This window comes from Peromyscus maniculatus, chromosome 5 (genome assembly GCF_049852395.1).
Source record: "Peromyscus maniculatus bairdii isolate BWxNUB_F1_BW_parent chromosome 5, HU_Pman_BW_mat_3.1, whole genome shotgun sequence".
Classification (NCBI taxonomy): domain Eukaryota; kingdom Metazoa; phylum Chordata; class Mammalia; order Rodentia; family Cricetidae; genus Peromyscus; species Peromyscus maniculatus.
In genome coordinates, this window is record NC_134856.1 from 118,988,532 (window position 1) to 119,014,478 (window position 25,947).

Sequence of the window (25,947 nt, forward strand, 5' to 3'; positions counted from 1 at the left end):
ATAACAAGTGCTGAAACTAAAGTAATTTCGTGTCCAGAACTACAGTGACTAGCTTTTTTTTTTTTATTAAGATTCTTGCCTTCTCTGTCCTACCCATGCTCAGAAATGATTTATCTGTCATCTGACATTGTTTCATCCACCACTCATTTTGTTTTCCTAGCTACCACTAGTAACAGCCCACTTTCAGTCCCCTTTCTCTTTTCTTCTCTGTAACTACCTCAGACTGGTGGTGCAAGTCGTTAATCTTAGCATTCCAAAGGCAGAAGCAGGCAGATCTCACGTCTGGTCTCCAAAATAAGTTCCAGACCAGACATCCACTGCTACATAGTGACACTCTGTCTCAGAGAGAGGAGGGGGAACTGGGGAGAGAGGGAGAGAAGAGGAGGGTGGCTGAAACTAAGAGATTATAACTAATTATAGCCAGTTGGTTAAAACATAGTACAATTGCTGTAAGAAGAACTTGGCAGGCAACAATTAAACTGTACGTTAGCTGATTTTATGAATTTTCTGTTTGATCATGCACTGCAGTGATGTAGGAAGACGTTCTGAGGACGTGCATACTAACATTTGGGAAGAAGTGTCAAGATATAAAGACATTTAGAGTAATTAAAAGTGGCAAAATGCTAAAGAGCTGGAGGAAGGCTACACCTACACTTCTTTTGTTATTCTTTAAGCTTTCCTGTCGATATAAACCATTTTTCCTAAATATGCTGACGAGGCGTGGGGAATGATGTTCTGGGAAGACAGGATCCAAGTACAGACCAGCTGTCGGCAAACGAAGTCCGGTCCGGAAGAGCCCGGAAGCCACCTTTCAAAACTACCGTTCCCACCCTGCCCGCGGCCCTTCCCATAGGCCGGCGCCACCCCTCGGCCCCGCCCACAGCTCCCAAAAGCCCCCGCGCGCGGCCAGCAGTTCGGCTACTTCCGGCGTGAGGCGAGCGGCGATCATGGAGGCTGAACCTCCTCCTTTGGAGGAACGGCGGCGGCTGCAGGAGGAGTTGAGCGAGTTCGTGGAGAGCTGCTGCCGGACTCTGGAGGAGGTGACGGCGTCCCTGGGATGGAGCCTGGATCAGCTGGACCCTGGGGACGAGGCGGCGGCCGAGGTGAGGGACGAGGTGGCCCGGCCTCTCCGGGGCTGCGGGCTTCTCGTCGAGGGGAAGGCGCCCGTTGGGTCCAGGTCTCTCCTAGTGCTCCACCCCGGTGCCGTGCAGAGGAGCAGGGCTCCTCGGGTGCTTGTCCCGGGGGTGCAGCTGGTGGGTTGGACGATTTGCTTTGTCATCTGTCATAAGGATTCCGCGTTGCGTTAAGAGTCAGTTTCGGGAAAGCTTGGGTGTCGAGTTCTGTTTTCACTGCCTTAAACCCGGACGCCTTCCACTCGGACAGCACCGGTTCTGGGACGATTAAAGGGACGACACCAAGGAATGGTAGCTAGGAACTGACTCTTAAGAAGTGTGTTTGAGTGAATTATCGTGACTTTTGTATTGATGGACCCAGGGTGAAGGGGAATTTGCATTGTGCGGTTGATTTCTTATATCCCCTGCGCTTATTATGCTGAAATAACGAGGTTTAAGTCTTACGCCAATGGAAATATTTAAGATAGGTTTGATTTACATATAAGCTAATCACCATTAAAATTGAAGTGGAAATTATAAGAAAAATACTCTCCTTTGTTCCTTCACAATTGTATTTGGAGTTGTGAATTAACCTATTACAGCTCATGAATTAAAACCTAGTAACGGAGCCGGGCGATGGTGGTGCACGCCATTAATCCTAGCACTTGGGAGGATGAGACAGGTGGAGGTCAGTGAGTTCGAGGCCAGCCTGGTCTACAAAGCCAGTTCCAGGACAGCCAGGACTGTTACACAGAGAAACCCTGTCTTGAAAAACCACCCACCCCCTCAAAAAAAAAAAAAACCGAAAACAAAACAAAAAACCCTAGTAACGGTTCTGTAAAGTGGATTTGGGGGAGAGCTGAAAAATTTTGAGCTATGCATTAGATAACTTATGAAATTTCCAGGCCATTGAACAGGACCCACCACACCCTTCTGTGTCATTGATTACTCAGCTTCAGGGTATTAACATTCACCTAACACTTTGTATATGGCACTACATTACTTCATTTAAAATTTACCTTAACCCTTGGAGGTGAGAATGATTGGCAGCAATCTGCAGATGAGGAAACAAAAACATCAAAGTTTTTAACTTTGATAAACTGATCCTAAATGGCAGCTGGGGTTTGAATGCATACCTTCTGGCTTCTGAGAGTTTGTGTGCTTAATTGCTATGTAAACCTCCATTGTAAAATCCCCCATGACAGTAAGCTGTGGGGTACATGATTATCTGATACTCAGAAGAGTAACTGGCATTAAAAAATCCTGGGAAATGACACTGATAATCCCTAGGATAGGTGCAATCCAGATACTTAGTGAATCCCCATGTTTCTGTGACACAGCGTAGTGGAGAGCAGTGACATGGTGGAGAACTTATGGTGGTGATGAGGGGTACAGAGAGATGACAGCTGGTGAGTTATCGTGGGGCAAAGTCTGTGATAGGTGGAGTTAAATTTTTTTTTGTAATATTAGTTGTTATGGGCTATGATGGGTCAGTAAAAGCTTCTGGGAAAATGTTTCTCAAAATCTGTGTGGGTGTATATGGGGGTATGGCCTGGGTTATGGGTCATTGACTTACCTTGTTCAGGCTCTCTTGTTGTCTTGATATCGCACACACCATTCTAGCTGGTTCATGAGCTTCTGGGCATTTTCCATTCCATCTCCTATCTCATAGTGGGAGCACAGACATTGCAGATACATACTAACCATGCCTGTCTTTTGCATGGGTTCTGGGGATTTGAACTCAGGTCCTTATGCTTACTGAGTCATCTCCCTAGCCCTGACCTGCCCCACCCCCCCAAAAAAAATTCAAAGCTGAAAAATAAATGAGTAGAATTGGCTAGGTGACGCACAGAGAAAGCACACTTAGAATTCCAGGCTGAAATGATAAGATTAGAGGGCTTCAAGTACTTAAGGATGGCTAGAACATTAAGAGGATACTGGTGGCCAGGCAGAGTGGTGCACACCTTCAATCCCAGCACCTGGGAGGCAGAGGCAGGTGGATCTGTGTAAATTTGAGCAAGCCTGGCCTACATAGTGAGTTTTAGATCAACCAGGACTCCATGATATAAAGGGGGAGTGGAGTGATAATAGGTAGGTGGTTAGAGCCTAAAGGTCCTTGTCAGCCATATTAGAGAATCTTGGTTTTGTTGTTGTCTTTTAAAATGAGGGTCAACAGGGGAGGAAGCATAGACAAATTTTAAGTCAGGGAATGTCCAAATCACATTTGTGTTTTAATAAAATACCTACCTAATAGAATACCTAAATAAATATTTAGTACTTACTACGTACCAGGCCCTGCTCAAATGTTTTCTGTGTATAAACTCACATATTTATATTTATTTAATCTCCATGATATCTTTGTGAGATGAGGGTCTATTGCTTCCATTTTATAGATGAAGAAACTAAGTCAAGGAAAGGTTGATTATGTTGCCCAATATGTTATAGCGAGTAAATAGCAGAACTGGGGTTTCAGAAATACCTGCGTTGTGGAGAATGGAGTAGAGAGCAGCCATCCTGGAAGCAGAGATAGAGAGCAATTAGATAGCTGTTGTAATCCAGAGAAGTAACATGACATCTTGAATTGGAAAAGTTCACTGGGGACAGAGAGAATGAAGATTTCAGACATTTAAGAGTGAAAAATGGCCGGGCGGTGGTGGCGCACGCCTTTAATCCCAGCACTCGGGAGGCAGAGCCAGGCGGATCTCTGTGAGTTCGAGGCCAGCCTGGGCTACCAAGTGAGCTCCAGGAAAGGCGCAAAGCTACGCAGAGAAACCCTGTCTCGAAAAACCAAAAAAAAAAAAAAAAAAAGAGTGAAAAATGTCAGGGCTGGGCGATTGCTTGGATGTGATGATTAGGGAGGAGGCAGTGTCTTGCTTGAGCAGGTGGCGCCTTTCACTGAAATGGGAAGAAGGCAGGCTTGGGTGCTACATGGCTTAGTTACTTTTGTGTTGCTGTGATAAAATACCCAACAACAACAAGGTAAGAAAAGAAAGTGTGGGGCTGGAGAGATGGCTCAGCGGTTAAGAGCATTGGCACTCTTCTAGAGGACCCTGATTCAAGTCCCAGCACCTATATGGCAGCTCACAACTATCTTTAACTTCAGTTCTAGGAAATCTGACACCCTCACACAGATACACATGCAGGCAAAACACCAATGCACATAAAATAAAAATAAAGCATTTAAAAAAGAAAGGATGGTATAGTGATTAGTTTTGACACAATGCAGAATCACCTGGGATAGGAGTCTCAATAAGGAATTGTCTAAATTAGGTTGACTTGCGGGCATCCCAGGGAGGGATTTATTAATTGAATTAATTAAGGTGGAGAAATTCACCCTGAAGGTGGGCAGCACCACATTATGAACTGGGTCCTGTACTAAATTAAAGGGAAAAATAACCCAGACCCTAGCAGGTCATACATTCTTTGTCTCATCCCATAACTATAGGTGTGAGTAGCTGCTTCACATTTGCTCCACTTTGACTTCTCTGCAGGATGGACTGTAACCTGGAACTGTGAGCCAAATAAACTCCTAAGTTGTTTTTGCAGGATGTTTTCTCACAGCAATCAACACAAAACTAAGAAGGCTTACCGTTTAAGGTAAAGTCTGTGATAATAGGAAAGTCAAAGCTACAGGAGCTTGAAGCAGTTGCATCTGCAACCAAGAAGAGCATGAACCTTTGCTCAGCTCATTTTCTTTTGTACAGTTTAGGAACTTGGCCAGGGAGTAGTTCCACGGTCTTTTCAACCTCGATGAACCTAATCAAGGTGCTTCTCCGTAGATAGAGGCCCAGAGGCCCTCAGTGATTCTAGATTTTATCAGTTTGACAATTAAGATCAACCATCACACAAACCATGAATATATTGAATTTATTTTTGTTCATGTTGGACTTTTAGTACAAGGTACTTAATAATTATAAAACAATTAAAGAAAATTATTGTGTGTATATGATATGGGGTGGGTCAGGACAGTTTTGTGGATTCAGTTTCTCTCTTCCCAACTTTGTGTGAATTCCAGGGATTGAGCTCAGGTTGTCAGCCTTGCTTGGTGAGTGCATCACCCTCTGAGCCACCTTGCTCCTGGTATAAGGTACCTAAGAGAGAAACATGGTCTGATGAGATAGATTTGTGAAACTTTGAAAGTATAGTGAGAATTGAAGCCAGATTATTGCTAGGAAGCATGTTATTGAAGAACAAGAGGTTAATGATTAGAATTACACGAAATACCAGCATTTAAAAGGGGCGACTGCAGGAAACCAAATAAGAACCGGAGGGGTAGAAATAAACATTTATTAAGAGCTAGATGTGGTGTTGAATGGTTGTAATCCCAGCACTCTGAGGCCGAGGCAAGACGATTGCCGTAAGTTCAAGGCCAGCCTGGGCTACACAGCAGGAGCCTGTCTCAAAAGACAAAACAAAGCCTGGGGAGGTGGTTGATAACGTGCCTGCTAAGGAAGCATGAGAATCCTCAGAACCAGTAACCTCAGAGCTGGAGATGTAGGGGCTTGCTGGCCCTAGCCAGTCTTGCCAAATAGGTGAGCTTCAGATTTAGTAAGAGATCTTATCTCAAAAAATAAGGTAGAGAGTGACTGACAGAGACACCTGATGTTGATCTCTGATCTCCACATGCACACTACTTACACATGTGCCTCTACATACATGTGTACATACGAACAACACAAGAGAGAGCAAAGTGTATTAGGAATACCAGGAGCTCAAATACAACAACTGTGACGTGTGGCTTCAGTAGCAGGAAGATTGCTAGTGGCAGGTGTCAGTGAGGTAGTGATGGCAGAGGTAAGGAATGGCTATTCGAGATGCTGTGGAGATAGTGAATTAATCATTGAGAAAGTTAAGCTCAGCTGGGTGATGGTGGCGCACACCTTTAATTCCAGCACTCTGGAGGTAGAGGCAGGTGAATCTCTTGTGAGTGGCAGGTGAATCTCTTGTGAGCCCACCTGGTCTACAGAGTGAGTTTCAGGACAGCCAGGGCTGTTACACAGAGAAACCCTGTCTTGAAAAACAAAAAGGGGGGAAAAAAAGGAAGAAAGTTAAGCTCTGAAGGGCTGGAGAGAGGACTGTGCCTTTAGAAGATGCATTGAGAGAATTTTCTTTTTTATTTTCTTAATACAAACACCCACATTGAAGGGAGATCTGCAGAAAAGGAAGTACTAGAATGATTTTAAAATACTGTTCTCCTTCTGTTTGATTTTTTTTCAGGATGAAATCACGATATGCCCTTATGATTCCAATCATCACATGCCTAAATCATCACTAGCAAAGCACGTGGAGTCTTGTAGATTGAGGAAGCTGGGCTATGCCAAAGAGGAAGAGGTAACATTTGTTTATTACATCATATTGTGTCATTCATTCGTTAGTAAATCAGGAGAGTATATTGTGAGCTATGGTAGAAAATGTAGTACTTTGCCCGACTTCACCAAGTGTTAGATATTTAAACAGTGGTATTGTTTATATCAAATCTTAAAACAGCCAATTGTGCAGTCCTTAAGAATACTAGCTAAACTGGGTGGTGGTGGTGGTGGTGGTGGTGGTGGTGGTGGTGGTGGTGGTGGTGCACACCTTTAATCCTAGCACCCTGGAGGCAGAGGCAGGTGGACCTCTGTGAGTTTGAGGCCAGCCTGGTCTACAGAGTTCCAGAACAGCCAGGGCTACACAGAGAAACTCTGTCTTGTTAAACAAAAAAAAACAAAAAAAAAAAAAAAAAAAAAAAAAAGAGAGAGAGAGAGAATACTAGCTAAAGTTTCTGTTTTTGTTTTTTTTACTGTATAGGATGAAATGTACAATCCTGCTTTTTTCTATGAGAATTTGAAGATTCCTTCAGTTACTTTGAGTAAGTATATTAGATTATGATTGAAAAGTAGTTGTGGGAGCCCACAAAGGTTTCCTAGTGAGATTTGAGCTTGCTTTACACCACAGGGCTGCATTAGGGGATGGCTTGACCACGTGCAAGGTCACCAGGTGTTTGTGATGGTCTACACTTGGCTGTGCTGGGGGAAGGTCTTTTGCTCCACCCCTTGGCATTCCTTTAAAAAGCCCTTTAGTAGAGACAGAGGAAGCTTGTGGGTTTGGACCCAGGCCCTCCCCAGGCCTTCCTGTTTTCTAACGGTCTCTCTCTCTCTGTGTGTATATATATATACATCTATCTACAAATTCCTCATTTCTCCCTGCTCAAGAGTACCCTGGGGGAATAAGAGGGAGCCGGTGTCTCTCAAGTAGTCTAGTTTTTGTATTAATTTTTCTTTAGCAAAAAGAATGGATATTATAGACATGCTTATGATTAATGATAATAGGTGTAATTAATACACAATGAAGATAGTTCATGTAATGTAAAAGTAAGACTGGGCTTATGTTAACAGGGAGTGAAAAATTCTGCAAAATCTTGCATAGTAGACCAGATATGATGGTATACACCTTTACTCCCAGCACTCGGGAAGAAGAGGCAGGCTGATCTCTGTGAGTTCTAGGCCATTCTGGTCTATAGATTGAGTTCCAGGACAGCCAGGACTGTTACACAGAGAAACCCTGTCTTGAAAAACCAAAACCAACCAAACAAAAAATTATATTGTAGGTCACATGCCTCCCTTCTTGGTTGTAACAAAAATATGACCATACAACATTGACTGAAGATGTGAGGGAGGGTGGAATCATGATCCACACAATGTGGACTGAATGTAAAGGGAAGATGGAAATGAAATATGTGTTCATTATTTGCAGTATGCAGTTAAAGTCCTGACTGACACAGAATGTCCTGTCAACTCATATGCATGTAACTTTTGGTGAGATGTTGCCCTGTTTATTGCCTAAGTTTCAGTATTTTTTGTAGTACTGGAGACTGAACCTAGCGTGTCTTATTTGCCAGGGAAGCACACTATCCCCACACCTTAAAGATTATGATAAATCTAATGCACTTCAAATGATGTCTGGCTCTAAAAGATGTTAGTTATTAGTTGCTTGAATTTGTACCTGCTGCTCATGAATGCCTGATTATGTTTTCTGAACTCATTGGAATCTGATCACCTCTTGGGCTGTAGCTAGCTCAGAAAGAATTCTTACTGAGGTTACAAGTCATGATTCAGATTTCTCTTTTTCAGATAAGGATTCACAGTTCCAGATAATTAAACAAGCCAGAAGTGCAGCTGGGAAAGATGGTGATTGTTACAGTCAAAGTAAGTGTTGTTGTAAGTTCAGCTAATTGGTGAACCAAGGTATTTTTTTCTCATGTAAGCATGGTTCTACTTCTTAAGAAAACCTTTGTGAAATGGCCACATTGGAAAAGGATCAGTGTTACATTTAACAGAGGAATAGCTTACATTGTTTCAACTTGATTATTAGCTATTTCCTGTTCAGATACACTGGAGGCTCCCTCAAATACCATCTCAGCCAGGGGTGCTGTTTTGGCATTATCTGATTGATAGGTGTGGTTGTCTTGTGGGTAAGTTTTTTAAAAACAGATTATTTAGTAAGTATACTGGATAAGAGTGTCTTCTTTTGTTCTGTTGGGGTGCAAGTACCTGACCCTGAGAGCTTTCTGAGAATATTGAAATATACATATCGCTAAACATTGCTGCTCTCAGACTGTTCCCTACTAAGTTTGTATTTATAACCTCGGAGATGTGGAATGCCCCAGAAAAAGCACAAGCACTCTGTGCACCTATAGTCTGAGAGGCTTTGTGGGTTCTCATGCCCGGCTTGGGCGCTGCTTGAAATGTTTCTGCCTCAGAATTGGACAGAAACTAGAGTTAAAAAAATTAGCTACAAGCTAAAGGAACAGCTTCGTCCAAACAGAAGGAGGCAAGTTAATAAAGAATTTAGATTTTTGAATCTGGGTGTGACATTTAGTCAGAGCACAACCATCTCCTCTTACCAAGGTTGTCTTTCTGTGGGAGGCGGGCCACTCCTTTCTCAACGCTCCCTGCCTGTCCCTGGTCATCATGCAGGTTTTCTCCTTTGTCAAAATTCAGTCTTTCCCTAAAACTCTTCTAAGAAGCCATTGTGCCGAGATCTGGACTTGATTTCTCCTGAGTTGCACTGTGGCTTACGAAGGAAAATTGTTTTGTCCTTGGCCTGTGTATCTTGTGTTAGTTACTTCCAGTGGCTGGAAACACATTTTTCATCTGTTTATTTGTGTGTGTGTGTGTGTGTGTGTGTGTGTGTGTGTGTGTGTGTGTGTGTGTGTGTGTGTATATATATGTATAGGGTGGCACATGTGCCATAATATTATGTAGAGGTCCAAGGACAACTTTAGGAAGTCACTTCTCTCCTTCCACAGTGTAGCTTCTGAGGGTTAAGCTCATGTGGTCATGCTTGGTGGCAAGCATCTTTACCCACTGAGCCACCTTGCCAGCCTAAACACATTTCTTGTATTTTCTTTCAAAACTTCTACTTTGGTTTCTGTTGGCTTCAGCTCAGCTTTCAGATTTACAGATTACTTATCTGTGATCACTTAAGTCTTTTATGATCTCTGTTGTTTCTGTTTGTTGGCCCTGTTAGTTAATAGACCAGTAGAATTAATTTAAATTTTGTTTTGTTTTGTTTTGAGAGTCTTGCCTTTTAAGACTTTGACTCTTAGCTGGTTTAGGTAGATTAATGAATTTGTTTCAGAGTTGAAAGAGTACTTTGATCGTGTAATCCAGTGTCTGTATTTTACAGACAGGAAACAAACTGGCTGATAGGGCCAGTTTGAGAAAGTCCTTGTGTGTTTGTTCTAAAAGCCTTGGGTGTTTAGTAAGATTCTCCCTTCTGCACTTTCTCCCTTTGTTTCTTTGAGACTTGGTCTCTGGCCGAGGCCCCTCATTCTGACCATGCTTACCTCAGCCTCCCTTCTGAATGCTGGAGTTCCAGGTGTGTGCCACACATCCAACTAATCCTTTTATTTAAAACTCCTTTATCCCAGAACTCTTTTGCATGTTTCATTTCTTTTCCCTAGAAACCTTTTGCAGTGTTGGAGAAGTGTTTTAGTAGGCGAAGAAACACAACGGGACGAAACTCATCCTTGCTGGGCAGCAGCAGCAAGGCTGCCTCCAGAATGGAGTTCTGACTTCTGTCACAGGCTCTCAGCTGAGAGGGCTAGAATTGATCTGCATGTAGTGAAAGTTGTGGACTGTGGCTCTTTTTGATGTCCATATGTATTACATCATTGCGAGAACATCACACTGCACACACATGCACCTGTTAATGCTGCTCATCATTCATTGTTTGTTAGTCTAAAGAAGTAACTTGTGAGATTTTGTTCTTCTGTGTAGTGGAACAGTTGTCTTGTCTTGAGGATAGACATGGCAAGTACTACAGTAATTGGCAGACATACTGTCCAAGAAAAAAGTAATGTGCAGAGAGTGTTAGTGAGTTTTATGTAAATAAGTGATTTAGAAAAGGTCACAGGGTATGGATTTATAGAACTAGACAGTACAATTTAACATTGAGCTCAATTCATCACAGAAACAGAATTATTTTGGGTTATTTATTTTTTTTTATTTTTATTTTTATTTTTATTTTTGTAGTGCCGGGCATTGAATTTAGGGCATCTAAGAATTACTTTGAACTTAGAGTAGAGAGACTTATTTGACTTTGAATTTTATCTTAGGTTTGATTGCTTTGAATAACTATGTGATCTGTAATCCTCTTTTAAAAATGTGTTTAACTCCTATGAAGGGTTCTATATTTTTTTTATCAGAATTATCTTTGTGGTCCACTTACGTCTTTAGATATTTTCGCATTTTTGACATGAGGACAAGAATCTCTTTAACTACCTTCTTACTGATTTGTTTATGTGAACATGAAGCAATATGCATTTCCTCATCTTATTAATAGTTTAAGATGCACCAGAATGGAAATCTTTTGGCAGCAAATGTGTGTTTTCATTGTGCCTGCTACATCAGTCAGACCTAAGCTCTGCTGACCTCCATGTGATGTGGAAAGCCTAGGCCTAGGTGTTTACTTTCTTGTGCACTTATTTTGACTGGTTTATAACAAAGATTAATTTTGATCATAAATTGTAATTTTATATTTAGTGGTTTATCTTTTTTTCTCCAATATTAAGCATTCACGTTGCTCTAAGTTTCATGACACATATTTGAGACATGGCCATGATTTGCTATCAGTGTCTTATAGAAGAACCTTGGAGGACCATTTGGGCAAGTTAGTTTTCTCCCATGGGCCTTGGTTTTTTTTTTTTTTTATCTAATGCTAGGGATTGTCTCTGTGTGGGTGCTCTGCGCAGTCGTGAGTGCCACACCGAGACCATTCCTTTTACTAAAATACATGTGCCATGGGTAAGTTTTCCCGGGATGGTGAGTGCCAGCCAGGAGGACTGTGCATTCAGGTAAACTTAAGTCTGGTTTGAAGTGATGAGAGTTCTGGAGGTGAGAAGAGGTGGTGAGTGCAGAGAGTGAAGTCTGGTCCAGTGTTCTGAACCGTGTAAGTCAAACTGATCAGAAGGATGGATTGTGTTTCATGTATTTACCACAATTTAAAAAATTCAAAAAGAGGACACAGACTTTTGGAAATTACAGCACATAAACCAAATAGGGAAATTTAGTTTGAAAATTTACACTCCTATAAATGAAGCTTGCTTAAGTGTGTTTATCTTTTTTTTTTAATCAAAAATATCTGTTTTGAGAGATTTGAAATGTAGTTTGTTGCTTAACCTTTTCTGTACTTTTTCTTTTTCAGTAATTGGGGTGAGTATAAAGAGGAATTAGGAACCTGAATGTACTCCTTATTTAAAGATATGCAGTATCCTTTTTGCAAATGATATCCTTTTAAAAGTATCACTGAACTTCTGACTTTATCTTAATAGCTGTCACTCTTAGAAGTCTTGGTTTGGAATTCTGATTGAATTTTAATAAGTTTAAGTATTAGTTTCTATCATAAAGACATTTAAGATTAATTAATAAAAGAACTTTGAGCTTGATTTATTATACTGTTTTCTAAATTTTGTATTTTTCCTCTCAGATGTTTATAGCTGATATTCAAAGGAATCAGGCTTGCCAAAGCCGGTTTTATAGTGTGTGTTATGTTTAACACCTGGCTACATAAAGTCTTTTGATAGTTCCTCAGCATCAGAGGGAGTCCTCCTTTCCCACTCATTTCCAACCCCTTGTAACAATGTCCAGGTGTGATCGTCTGCATCTGTTCAACCACAGCCTCAGTACCACTGTGTCCTCCTTAGCTTGTGGAGAAGTGTGAAGTCATTTCTTTTTTTGTCTTTTTTTAATATGCTTAGTTTTTAGTATGCTCTTATTTGAATTCTTCTTTTGCCTCTTAGCCAAGATGTTAATTACGTCTGGGGGAGAGCCACTGTTAACTCCTTTAGGATGACCTTGCATACATTAGCATTCCTTTAGTAGTGATGTTCTGTTTGCAGTAGGAAGACTTGTTTGAAACTGCTTTGTTTACAGTTACAATCATTTTATTTCTTTGAGACCATTTGAATCTCAAAACAAATTTTTTCTTCGATGTTTTAATACATCACATCAAGGTATTGTATTTATTTATTGTTCGTTTATGAGCAGATTTTAGAATGATCATAACTATTAGGTGCACTGCTGTTGTTACCTTTTCTATTTGATTTAGTTAAGACAGCATACTTCCTCTTTTGTAAAGTGAAACTAGTGTAAAATCTTGTCCTGGTCTTAGGAAGTTTAGGGTTTCTACTGTAAAACAGTCTCACTGTGTAGCGCAGGTTGACCTCTTGCTTTGTAGTCCTGTCTGTGATCTTCCCATCTCCTGAGAGCTAGGATTACCAGTGTGCCACCATACTTGGCTTAATTTAAACATTTTTTTTTATTCCCTACTCTAGTCCTTGCACAGATGTAATGAACTTGAATATTGAACGTCTATCTTAATGTTGCATATGAGTTTTTTTACATATTCATAGCCCCTTAATTTGTTTTCAGAAGGACTAAAAATGTACATTGCCTATTAAAAATATTTTCAGCTTTTATGAGAAAAAAGAGCATATAACAGAAGTAATTCATACTTTTGTAATAGAGGTTGTATTTAAATTATACAAAGGCTTTCTTGGCCTGTTCTTGTGGCTTGTGCCTGTAGTCCTAGCTACTTGGGAAGCTGAAACAGGAGAATCCCTTGAAGCTACAGTCTGCATCGGCCTGGCAAACATGGCAAGACCTCATCATGAAGGGAAAACAGGCTTTCCGATGAGCAAGTCATTTCCTGTGGTTATTACTGCCTGGTTTCATGGACCCCATCTTAACCTTGTTTGAGGAGAATTGCAGACATCCATGAACATTACCATTTACTGCATCCTTTTTTTTTTTTTTTTTTTTTTTTTTTTGTAAAAAAAGTAGCTTGTGTTAATATTGCATTATTATTTAAATATTTAAACATATTTAAAGTATAATTCCACATGATCCATCATTTACTCTTGTCTTCTTTTATCTTAGGAATGTATTCTTCAGTGCCTGTTGAAGTTCCTCTGAATCACAAACGATCTGTTTGTGACCTTACCCAAGCAGATCGTCTTGCCCTTTATGATTTTGTCATTGAGGAGACAAAGAAAAAGCGATCTGGTTCTCAAGTCATTGAAAACGACAGTGATCTGTTTGTAGACTTGGCTGCCAAAGTCAATCAAGGTTTAAGATGAATATCATTCTTTACATTTCTTATCATTCTGTCTCATGAGTGTTAGTAGAGTGATTTCATTTTTGTGCCACTTGATCTGGGGTAAGGTGGTTTTGTATCATCTCATATTAACATTATCATAATGATTTTGCTTATAAAAGGAGTTTTACTCTGACTTCTACTTTAAATAGTTCCACCTATAAGAATGCTACTTGTGTGTAATCTGTGAACTTGAACAATTCTATGTTTACCTAATGGGTAAAAAAGGGGGGGGGTGATTAAAAAATAGCCTATTTGTGTACATAATGTAGAATATTTTGAAACTTTTTGTGTGTTACCTTGAAACATACTGAATGGAATTATTCCTAACTATATTCCTAACTATAACTTCTTAATTAAAACTGGGTTATGAGCTTGCAATGCTCTTGCAAAGGACTCAGGTTTGGTTTCTTTCATTAGATAATAGCCGAAAAAGTCCAAAATCTTACCTGGAAATCCTGGCAGAAGTGAGAGATTATAAAAGAAGACGCCAATCCTATAGAGCCAAGAATGTTCATATAACCAAAAAGTCATATACTGAGGTAAGTTTCACATAATTTTGTAGTGCTTGTGTGAGAACAAAAATTTCCCAGTTTTCTAAGTCTGTTTTATGCCCTTGGAGGTTTTCCTGAAGTGTCCTCAGAATACCACACCCAGTTTGTACTTGCCCCATGTTCTCAGGCCCACCTCTTTGCCAGGCAGAGGCTTTTAAGGGCACTCACATCATCTGTGATGGTTGTGTAACCTTTTAATGACACTTCTTTTTGAGAAAGTGGTTCTGTGCTGTCATGGGAGTATATATACATTTGGGCTTTCACCTACCCTTGGCTTGAGAGAGGGTGGTGAATGAGTCAAGACTGTCCTGGAACTTGATACATAGACCAGGCTGGTCTTGAACTCACAGATCCTCCTGCTTCTGAATGCTGGAATTAAAGGCGTGAGCCACCATGGTTCTTTGCTTGAGTTTTGACTCTGCTGTTTGTTGTTGATTTGCATGAGTTATTTGAGCTTTTTTATTTAAAAAGTTTTAGATTTTATTTTTTTTATTCTATGTGTATGCCTGAGTGTGTGTGTGTGTGTGTGTGTGTGTGTGTGTGTGTGTGTGTGTGTGTGTGTGTGTGCATTATGATGTTTAGGTGCCCAGAGGCCAGGAGAAAGGGTGCTGGGAAATGAACCTGGGTTCTTTTGAAGAGCAGCCAATGTTCTTAGTACCCTTTCCAGCCTCCGATGAACTTCTCAGCAATCTTCCTTCCAGCCTCCTGAGTGCGTGGGCTTAAATTCATGAGAGCCATGCCTGCTGGGAAATGTCCTGATGTCTACTGTAAATCAGTCTCTCTGTGATAGATACCAAGATTTAGTTTTAGGTGTCATTTATTGGGGGAAAATTGATGAAATTTTTGATACATAAATTAATCTACCCAGACCCAGTTCCCATATTAAACTCTGATTGTTATGTATGATTTCTTCCCTGATTTCAAAGTTTTTACGTTCTAGCCTCATTTTGTCAGTATTTGATTTTACTTTTGTCCAACATGTCTCTGAAGCTTTCTGGTGACACATATTCTTACCGCCGTGCCCTGACACATGATGCTACGTTACATGAAATGCTCTTCTGCCATTTTGAGTCTCAAGTGGGTGTGAGGGCCACTCATCCACGTCCACAGTGTACTGGCTGCTTCTGAGCTGTTGCTGGTTCATTGAATAACACTTTGCCACACACCCAACCTTTCACTCCATACAGTGCTTTTTATAATTAGGATGTATTTTAGACTTGCCTATCCCAGGAAAAGCCTGGAATTGTATGGTGCTTATAGGTCCTCAAATACTTGGTTCTTCACTAGGTCCCCTCTGGTCTCATATCTTTGGAATCATGTAAATACTGGTATTCTCTATCATTTTATGATTGACCTTTTCTTCCTTCCTTCCTTCCTTCTTTTCTTTCTTTTTTTTTTTTTTTTTTTTTTTTTTTGCTAAATGAATTAAATTATTTAGTTACTTACTAAATTTTTTCATTTATTTTACATACCAATCATAGTTTCCCCTCCTCCATTCAGAAAGCGGCAGACCTCCCATGAAAGTCAACAAAGCGGCTGGGCGGTGGTGGCGCACGCCTTTAATCCCAGCACTCGGGAGGCAGAGCCAGGTGAATCTCTGTGAGTTTGAGGCCAGCCTGGGCTACCAAGTGAGTTCCAGGAGAGGCACAAAGCTACACAGAGAAACCCTGTCTCGAAAAACCAAAAAAAAAAAAAGTCAACAAAGCATGACATATCAAGATGAGGCAGGACCAAGCTCCTCCCCCTACATCAAGCCTGGGAAAGGCATCCCAGCATGGGGAATAGGTTCCAAAAAGCCAGCTCATACCTGAGGGACAGGTCCAGATCCCACTGCTGGCTCTCTAGCTGTGGGTCCAGAGTCTGTGAGCTCCCACTAGCTCAGGATTGACCTTTTCTTATGGAAATACTTAAACATACTCAAGTAAACAGCTCAGTATAAGGAGTTTATGTTCCTTAACTATCTACCTCCTGCCTCTGCACTTGATAATTTTCCCCTTCCTCTGGCTTTGTTCGTATTTTAACCTCTTCTAGCTTCCATTTCATGCCTTGCATACTTTTTGTTTGCTGTGGACTAGAACTTGAATTTTGACAAGTTTCAGCAAAAAATTACATAGTATAGCTATGCCTAGCACACTGCTGTAGGGTGTGCAAAGGTGATGACAACAGGGTATCTGAGCTTTGAATGCTTGCTGTAAGTGAAACGTTACAGATTGTGTGAGTGCTGAAGTATGGGGCATAATGGTTCTTCAAAGGCTGGATTGGTGTGAGGTCTTAGAGGCCATAGTTCTAAGGGAAAAGGGAAGTAAGGAAACTTAAGGAAACTCCTGGCTTTTTCCTGTGTGGCAGACCTGTGCTAGGTCTGACCTGGGTGTCTAAGCTAAGGTTTCTGTTGCTATGTAGAGACACCATGACCATGACAACTCTTACAAAGGAAGACATTTAATTGGAGGTGGCTTACAGTTCAGAGGTTAAGTCCATTATCATCGTGGGAGGAAGCATGGCAGAATGCAGGCAGACATGGTGCTGGAGAAGCTGCTGAGAGTTCTCCATCTGGAGAAGAGAGTGACACTGGGCCTGTCTTGAGCTTCTGAGACTCCGAGCCCACCCGCAGTGACACACTTTCTCCAGCAAGACTACACATCTAATGATTGTGTGGGAGCCGTTTTCATTCAAACCAGCACAGTGGACTTCAGTGAGCTCCAGGAGAGCTATCAAAAAGTAGTCTAGTAAGGCTGCTTAAGAGGCACTAGAACTGGAATACGACTGCTGGTGTGTGTGGCTCATATAAAAAAACCAATGTTGAGTGTCTTGGGGATGGCTGGAGCTTAGGGTTCCATGAAAACTGCCTAGTGTGCTCACTAAGGCACTGTGTCCTGTCCTAAAATCATGGAGGACTCCCAAGCTTTACTGAAAGTTGACATTGTTCTGTGTTTAGCTTTTGGAACTATTGAAAGTTTCTCTGATGGAGGGGAAAATTGCAGTCAGGTCTGAACTGTGGTGGCTTTCTCTTTGTTTTTTGAGACAGGGTTTCCTGTGTAGTCCTAGCTGTCCTTGAACTCACAGAGATCTACCTGCCTCTTTCTCCCAAGTGCTGGGATTAAAGAAATGTGCTACTACACCTGACTCTGTAGTGTCTTTCTTTGGTAATTGCCCCTATTTCCTATACTGTGAAACATTTCCTTAGCAGGCAAGAGAGAAGTATTAGCTCTGTTTTGTTTTATCTGTCTTCCCTGACTAGTCCTGTATTTGATAGTGTGGAAAAGATAGAAAAGAAACTTTCAAGTGGTTCTCATCAAAGCTTAGGGACTTGACTCTTTGGGAGAGCATCTGTGAAGTAACTCATATTTCACACTCTGTCTTTCATCTTGGTTTAATTATAAGGTTTAAAAATCATGTGCAGATGTTCTCCTCCAGAAGTTATGGAGCTAGGAACAGCAGTAAGAATTCTGCACAACTTTACATCATGGGTGTTGTGTCTGTGTACTCACTGTTTCCATTCACTCCCTTCCTTTTTGTTCCTTCATTCTTTTTTCATTTTTAAAAAATTTACTTGTCACGTGATGGGTTTCATTCTGATGATGTTTTCATATACATGTACCATTATTCTTTGCCCTTGTTCATAAACTCCTCATTGTCTTCTGTGGTCCCTACCCACCTCCGCTGTCCCCTCCCTCACCTCAAGTGGTCCCTCCTTCTGTCTTCATGTCCTATGTATTCCATTACTCTCCTCTTTTTATCCACTTGCCCTTTCTTGACAGTGTTTCACCCCATAGCCCAGGGTATTCTAGAATTCCTTCAGTACTGGGATTGTAGGCATAGCCACCCAGCCACCATTTTTCCTTTCTGTACTTCTTTTACTTATCTGTACATTTTTTCCTTTAATTATTCAAGAGTAAGTTCCCTACATCATGATTCTTTTTCCCAAAGTAGTATGTGTGTGTTTCCAGAGAATAAGGCTGTTTTCTTACATAGTCATAACATAGCTCCAACTTCAAATTTAATATTGAAATAATGCTGCCATCTACCATTTATTCACTAGTGTGACCAATGCCTTTTTTATAGTTCCTAAACACATGCATCTCATAGTCCATTATATCATAGCCCTTAGTAAATTTTTGAGTGATGACAAGCAGAGATTTGTTAAGGTCAATCCACATGAGTCTATTTAATGGGTAATAGGTATTTATTGAGATATAAACTGAGAAAATAAACTCACGAACACAGAACCAAGTAAACAGCTGAAGTCGTCCTCTGTTATGTCTGGGAGCAAATGCACCTGGCTATCCGATCATGCCAGGAAGAAGGAAACACATAACCCCTCTCCATTTTTTTTTTTTTTTTTTTTTTTTAAAGAGGTCACATACAAAGGCAAGAAGCACTACCTCTTTCAGGCTGTATAGCTCAAGGTCATGGACAGAGCAAATACCACTACAGAGATTTTTCTAAAAGATTTTATTTTTAATTACATGTATGTGTGTGGTTATATGCACATGAGTGCCAGTGCCCAAGGAGGCCAGAAGAGGGCATTAGATCCCCAAATCTTCAGTTATAGGTGGTTGGTTGTGAGCCACACCACATGGATGCTGGCAACCAAACTTGGTCTTCTGGAAGAGCAACAGATGCTTTTAACCCTGAGCCATCTCTCCAGCCCCTGTTTTTCTGGTTTTATGATCTTAAGTTTTAGAACAACTTTCTTATCTGACATTTGGTTTTTGCTTCTTCCAAGGTAATTCGAGATGTGATAAAGGTACACATGGAAGAACTCAGTAACCACTGGCAAGAAGAACAGGAAAGAGCAGAAGATGGTGCTGAAAAGTGTGTCATTGTCTTTACTAATGAAGCACTTGCTTATTTAATTTTCTGTTTGTATTGAACCCAGGGCCATGCACTTGCTACGTAGTATGCCTTTCATGTGCTATAAATTGCGGGTGTGCAGCACTATGTCTGGCTTAAAGTAGTATCTTTTTAAAGAATCATCTATATGTACTATTAAACCGTAGCATTTCCAAGACTCTTAGTAACATACTGTGATTCACTGGTGCTTGTTTATTGTCAGTGCTCAGAATTACTGTACTTAGCGCTGTGACGTTAAGGATGAACAACCATATTAGGGAAATAGTTATAAATAAGTTATATTATAGGGGCTGTTTGTTCAGTTGCTACCTTTGTGGAATAGAAGATTATGCTTGTTTATGTACACGCTAGCTGCCATTGGTATGATACAGAATATTACACATTAGGTCGATGGTCTGTGTGTGCAATGGAGGCCATTGGTGAAAGGAGCTGATGGCTGTTCCTTTCCGTGCTGCAGGAATGAAGAGAGGCGATCAGCTTCGGTAGATTCACGACAGTCTGGTGGAAGTTATTTGGATGTGGAAAATTCACGACATAGAAGGGCTCGGAGTAGAAGTCCACACAAACGAAAAAGAAATAAGGACAAAAATCCTGAGTCAAGAAGAAGGAAAGAGAGGTGAGTCTGTCTGCCCCTGACAGCATCGTTATCTTTGCCCAGCATTGTTGACTTTGTTGTAGAATGCAGGAAAATCAATTGTAGGAATAAGATAAGGTAGGGGAGGAATTAATGGACACTTTCAGACTCACCATTGCTCAGTTTAGTCTTCCCCCGTAGAGTCGTAGTTCCTAGTTCTGTGTGTGTGATAAGTCATTGCTTTCCCCCAATCCCTTTTCTTTGTGGTATTGGAAATTAAACCTAGAGACTGATGAATAGTAGGCCAAGCGCTCTACTACTGTGCTATAACTTCAGTCCTTTTCTATATTTTTTTAAAGTTTTGAGACAGAACCTTACCATGTTACCCAGGCAGGCCTTGAACTTGTGATCTTCTTGCCTCTGCCTGCCACGTAGGCTGGATTATAGACTTGCACCACCAGGTGACCATCTTGGTGCTCCCTCTTTTTTTTTTTTTTTTAAATCACTTCTTAACCTGACATATCAAAGTAATGTCTGGATAAGGCAGTGGTACAATACCTGCTTAGACCTTTCTTCTTTTCGTATTGTCCTCTCATGTTTCTCATTCTTCATGCTAATTCTCTAGATGAAATATTTTTAGAGTCAGAGACATTCCAATCTATATCAGTCAATTTTACCCTTGGTAGTATAATTTGGATAACTAGAAGATATGAATTAATTTTTAAATAATAAATTTTAAATATCTTGTATGCCAGCTGCTTACTGGGCATCCTCCTGGGTGTCACATTCACCAGGGCTCTAACTAAACTGTTTCTCAGTCTGTCCTCCTTCCCTAGTATTCCTGTCCAGGTTGGTGGGATAACCCTCTCAAAATTTCTTAAGCCGGAAATCAGGTGGTCGTTAATGCTTCCCATCTGGTCAGGTCCAAGTTCCTGTCCGTGCGGCCGTGGGCCTCCTACTGTTCCTGTTGCTGTCTGTCTAGACCAGAGAATAGCGGTTGTCTTTTGAGTTGTTGTAGGTGTCTCTAAACTTACCCTTTGTGAATCCATTTCTCCTGTGCTGCCAAGTGAATCCTCTTAAAACTCAGCAGCAGCAAAATTCACATTGCTTGGAATGGTTTCAGCACTTAGGATCAGTTTCTGCTTGTTTCTTGTACTTTCCATGACCCTGTGGAGTGCAGAGTCTGCCCTGGGCAGCCTGACTTGAGTTCTCATCCCTATCTACGCCATTTTGCACTGTGTCCTTCTGCCTATTTTTTTTTTTTTAAGGGCTTGCTTGGCAGACTTATCTTTTCCTGAGCCCTCTTTTACTCAAGCAGAGAGGACTGTCAGTCTTACCTAGCACGCCATTGTTTGCTGCACTTAGTGGTTCTCCCCGATAGAGTCTTCGCTCCTGGAAGACAGGGTCTGTGTCTGTCTTAGTGTTCTTGTTGTTGTTATTATTTGTTTTTGTTTTTGTTTTTGTTTTTTTGTTTTTGAGACAGGGTCTCACTGTGTAGCTCTGGCTGCCCCAGAACTCACTCTGTAGACCAAGCTGGTCTCAAACTCACAGAGATACGCCTGTCTTTGCCTCCCAGGCTCTGAGTTTGATGTGGACAGTACTATTCAACACTCGACTTTCACTTGATGTGTCTTTCCAGGGCCACTGGTAAAGAAGAATTAGTGAATCTTTTTCTAAAAAGTAATTTGACAGGCTGTGGTGGCACATGCCTTTAATCCCAGCACTCGGGAGGCAGAGGTAGGTGGATCTCTGAATTCCACAGACAAACTCTGTCTCAAAAAGAAAAATAATTAAAAAAAAAGTTATTTACGTATATGTATGTGTGCCTGCGTGAGCTTATGTGCACCCAGTGTGTGCAGATGCCTGTGGAGGCCAGAAGAAGGCATTGGATGCCCTGGAACTGTAGCTATGAGCACTTGTGAGCTGCCTGGATGATGGGAACTGAACCCTGGTCCTCTGCAAGAGCAGTGAACATTTGAGACATCTCTCTAACCCTAGTAAATTCTTCTGTGTTGGCCTGACAGTTTTGCTGATCTTACTGTCGTTCTGTAGGTCTAAAGCTAGCTGTGATTAGTTCTTCTCTTGGGAAGATGAAATGCTTGCTTAGTTACCCCTTCTGACCCCCACAAATGAACTCTTGCCCATCTAGTAGAAACTGCTTTGGCTCTTTTCGGAGTTGACATCTCTAATCAGTCCCTGTAAACTTACATTGCAAGTCTTCAGTGTGAATATGAAGTAGCAGAGGGTAAGCAGTGAATGAGCAGGAAGTACTTCTTAGAGTAAGGCTAATATCTACATTCATTCCTAAGATAGAATGAGTTCTAGAAAGTTGAGATGGCAGCCAGAATAGGGAAGTCAGACAATTTAACTTTTTTTTCTGTACCTTTCATATTTTATTTGAAATGGATTCTCTGGTCATCTAACATTAACATATATTTAGTTATTTTAAAGCAGACCTCCAAAGTATAATCCTATTTTGCTTACCATTTTCCCTTTTACTTTTGAGATATCTTCTCCTCCTCCTCCTCCTCCTCCTCTTCCTCCTCCTCCTCCCTCCTCCCTCCAAGCTCCTATATACTCCTCTTTCTCTTCAAATTCATGGCCTCTCTTTTCATTAATTGCTGTTACATGCATATGTGTACATGCACGTACATTCCTAAATATAGCCTGCTTGGTCTGTGTGTTACTTGTCTGTGTTTTCAGAGCTGACCATTTGGTACTGATTGATAACCAAATGATGGCTCTTTCAGAAGACTGTTTCTCCTGCTCTCCACATTCCTTAGTTGCCTCTAGTTCTCTGTAGGCTTGCAGTCTCCTGGGCTTTTCCCAGTCCACTTTGGCATGTCTGCTGCTGTCCTTGTTCCCGTCTTGTTTAGGTACTTATGTTAGTGAGACTTGAGTGTAGCTTCTGAGATTACTTGGAGACACAGTCTCTCCCTGATCCTCTGCCTCTTATAATCTGTCAGCCCCTCTTCTGCAGTGTCCCTGAACCTGAGGTGTGGCAGTATTTTGTAGATGTAGCCATTGGTACCAGGCTCCACAGCTCCACATTTTGATTAGTTGTGGTTTTCTGTACTGGTCTCATGTCTGATGTAAAGAGAAGTGTCTGTCCTGAGGGGTGAGGATTGCATTAACTGAGGGTGTAAGGACAAGTATTTTGAGTACAGTTAGGGTTGTGGTGGTTTAGTCAAGTGGGGGTTGAGGGTTCTCTTCCATAATCCAGGACTTCACCAGCCCTGGGTAGGTGGCTAGGTCTCCAGTACCAGGCATGATTTCCCTCTTGTTGAACTTAATTAATTTTCTTAAGTCCAATTAGAGAGCTTTTAGTTACCAGCAAGGTATTTGTGCTACCTTAGGATTATCATGCCATGCTTGTTGTTGCTATGGTCCATAAGCATGTTAGTTACTTCTCTCCTTTGGAAGCTTGCATGGTGCCTTGAAGACTATGAAAGCTAGTCTTCAAGGAGAAGGATTCATTCAGGTCAGTTCCAGCTCAGGGGGCTCTGGGCCCTGTGTCTGAAGTACATGGTGCCTTCAGTAATAGGTCTTTACCTTCCACTTCTGAACATGGTGTCTTCAGGAATAGGAACTTACCTTCTTCCTCTGAGGGTTAACCAAGGACAGTAGCAATAACCTATCATGTTTGGGGAGTTTCTTGGGCAGTTCTCACCAACAACTCAGAAGAAGGCTTTCCATGCCTGGTGTTGGGAGTTTTGTTAAGTGAGTGGTCTTTGGCTCTTGGAGGGAGCATTGTCTGCCCAGATAAAATTTCATATAAATCATATATTTGTAAATAGACTTAGGTGTATTATGGTTTTGTTTTTGTTTTATTAGCTAGTTAGTACTATGATTCCTTATAGCATTTTTTTGGACAACTTTATTGTTATTTTGACCTCTTATTTCTTTCTTTTGTATTTATCTCCCTTCTTCCTCTTTATAGCCTCCCCAATTTGCTTACCTGTATTTTAATCTTGATCTTAATTTTAGTAATTTGACTTTCCCTTTTTACTCTTAAAGTATTGTCAGCTGGAAGTGGTGATGCATTTTTTTAATCTCAGTGCTCAGGAGGCAGAGGCAGGTGGATCTCTGAGTTCAAGGACAGCCTGGTCTACAGAGTGAGTTCTAGGCTAGCTGGGGATATGTAGTGAGACTGTCTCAAAAAAAAAGTATTGTTCAGTTCTAAATGCATGTTTTAACTTACCATAATTTATGTCTGTTAAAAATATATTACTGCTGAATTATTACAAAGCTCTAATATTAAAATGTCTCATTTATAATTTTATGCCTATTTATTTCAGGGATGGAGAAAGACACCATAGTCATAAAAGAAGAAAACAAAAAATATAAACAGAAAGTGACTGCATTAATTATGCTTATGGATAAATATGCTGATGTTTTAATTATAATCTTTGCATAGGATAAAATGGCTGTTATGATTGTATAATACTGATTATTTTAATAAATGCTTCAAACCATGAATCAAAATTGTACCCTACATGTTTACATTTTCCTTAATATTTTAATAGATTCTTATTACTATTTGTTTCATCATGTTGGTAATTTATCAGTTTTCTTTTTTTTACAAATCAGTACTTGAAATAGGTAAATTATCCATGAAAACATTCTCATTGTAAAAAGTTAAAGGTGAGGCTAGATTCTACCCTAGCAGTAACTGCTGTTTATCACTGCACTGGAGCGTTGTAATAGGGCAAAATAATCTAATTGTCTTTCTGAATGGGGAATGGCCTGGCTAAATGAACTATGGTGTAGTTAGTCATAGGTTAAATTTCTGTATTAGCATTAAAAGGAATAGCCTTGATCTGTGTTCACATGGATAGATCTTTAAAATGTAATGCTACGGGGGAATTGCAAGTGGTAGGTATATTTAAGTTAGCATTAGATCCATGTGCAAAACAGTACTATATATTTCTTATGGATATATATGTATATGATTATATTTTAAAGGTTTATTAGAAGACATTCCAAATTCCTAATTATATGTGGGAAAAGATATAGAAATAATTGGGAGAGATAACAGGGTTGGGAGGTTGGTCAAAGGGAACTTGGGCTTGTCAACAATATCAATAATATATACTTATGTTTCATTTGATAATTAAAAATTACTATAATTTTTGTGTCTTGATGGATTGAAATACTGTGTGCACACACTAAAATGTGCTTATTTTAAATAATCCCATCAAGTGTGACTGGTGTATGTCTGCATAAGCACCGTAGGTGTGGAGTGATCTGCTGCCTCCAGAAGTTTTGTACCTGCCATACGCTTTCTCTACCCGACACAGGGCAACCAGAGCTCTGGTTTTGTTACTATCGGTTAGATTTCTCTTTCCTACAGCTTTGGCAGTGCAATGCCCCAATGTGAGCTCTCCCTTTGACACAGGGGTGTTTGTGTTTGTGTTTTTGAGCCCAGGTTGGCTCTGAATTTGAATTCTTGTGTCAGTCTTCCAAGTGCTGGGGTTATAGGCTGTGCCACCATGCTTGGTGGCTTCACGTTTTGGGTATTGATCCTGCTGTGTATGTTGATAGCACATTCCTTTTTGTTGATGGATACTGTGTTCTGTTTTATCTAGATCAGTTGGGTCCAGTGCATTAAGTGTTAAGTGTCTCTCACTTAAATTATCAGTAGCCTGGACATTTGAAACCCAAGTAAAGATTGCATTTCCAAACAGAAATAAAAGATTACTTGAATAAGTAGTTAACAAAGATTGATTGAATTTTGACCAGATTTACTCTTAAGTTCCATGCATGAGAGAGAGGTTCAGCTCTTTTTGTTTTTCTAATACGTGCTTTGCTGTATATCCCACACTGGCCTTAAACCCAATAACAGTCCTTCCGCCTCAGCCCACCCAGTGCTGGGATTACAGCTGTGCACCACTCACTACACACACTGGTTTTTACAAGTTAGAAATAACCGGTCATTTTCTAATATGACGTTCCATTGGACAAATTTTTGGAATTCAGGTTTTAAAGCACCTTCTCCCTCCTTTATGGTATTGGCTTTGAACCTAGGGCCATGTGTGTGCTAAGCATGTGTCCTACTACTGTGGTAGAGCACTCGGCCCTGAAACTCAGAACCTCAAAGCCCAAGGCTGGGGAAATAGCTTAGTCAAGTCCTCGCCATGTTGAGTTCCATCCCCAGAACCCATGGCTGGTTTATAATCCAGCTCCAGGAAAATAGAGATAGGTAAGTCCCTGGGGT

At 40.7% G+C, this 25,947-nt stretch overlaps 1 protein-coding gene across 1 annotated transcript; it reads left to right on the plus strand.

Moving 5' to 3' along the window:
- Positions 1-907: 907 nt before the first annotated feature.
- On the plus strand, positions 908-24,861 carry Snrnp48 (small nuclear ribonucleoprotein U11/U12 subunit 48). Its single transcript, XM_006972780.4, has 9 exons — positions 908-1,103; positions 6,330-6,443; positions 6,900-6,960; positions 8,222-8,296; positions 13,532-13,720; positions 14,169-14,290; positions 19,029-19,117; positions 19,614-19,772; positions 24,029-24,861. Exons 1-9 carry the CDS (start codon positions 948-950, stop codon positions 24,075-24,077), a joined length of 1,014 nt encoding a protein of 337 aa, XP_006972842.1. The 5' UTR covers positions 908-947; the 3' UTR covers positions 24,078-24,861.
- Positions 24,862-25,947: the final 1,086 nt, after the last annotated feature.

What these genes read in the sequence shown, in the direction of transcription:
- Snrnp48 (XM_006972780.4), top strand. Translation starts at nt 948, where the DNA reads ATGGAGGCTGAACCTCCTCCTTTGGAGGAACGGCGGCGGCTGCAGGAG. An exon ending in GATTCCTTCAGTTACTTTGA is followed by an intron (nt 6,961 to 8,221) that starts GTAAGTATATTA and finishes TCTCTTTTTCAG; the next exon opens with ATAAGGATTCACAGTTCCAG. An exon ending in TGGTGATTGTTACAGTCAAA is followed by an intron (nt 8,297 to 13,531) that starts GTAAGTGTTGTT and finishes CTTTTATCTTAG; the next exon opens with GAATGTATTCTTCAGTGCCT.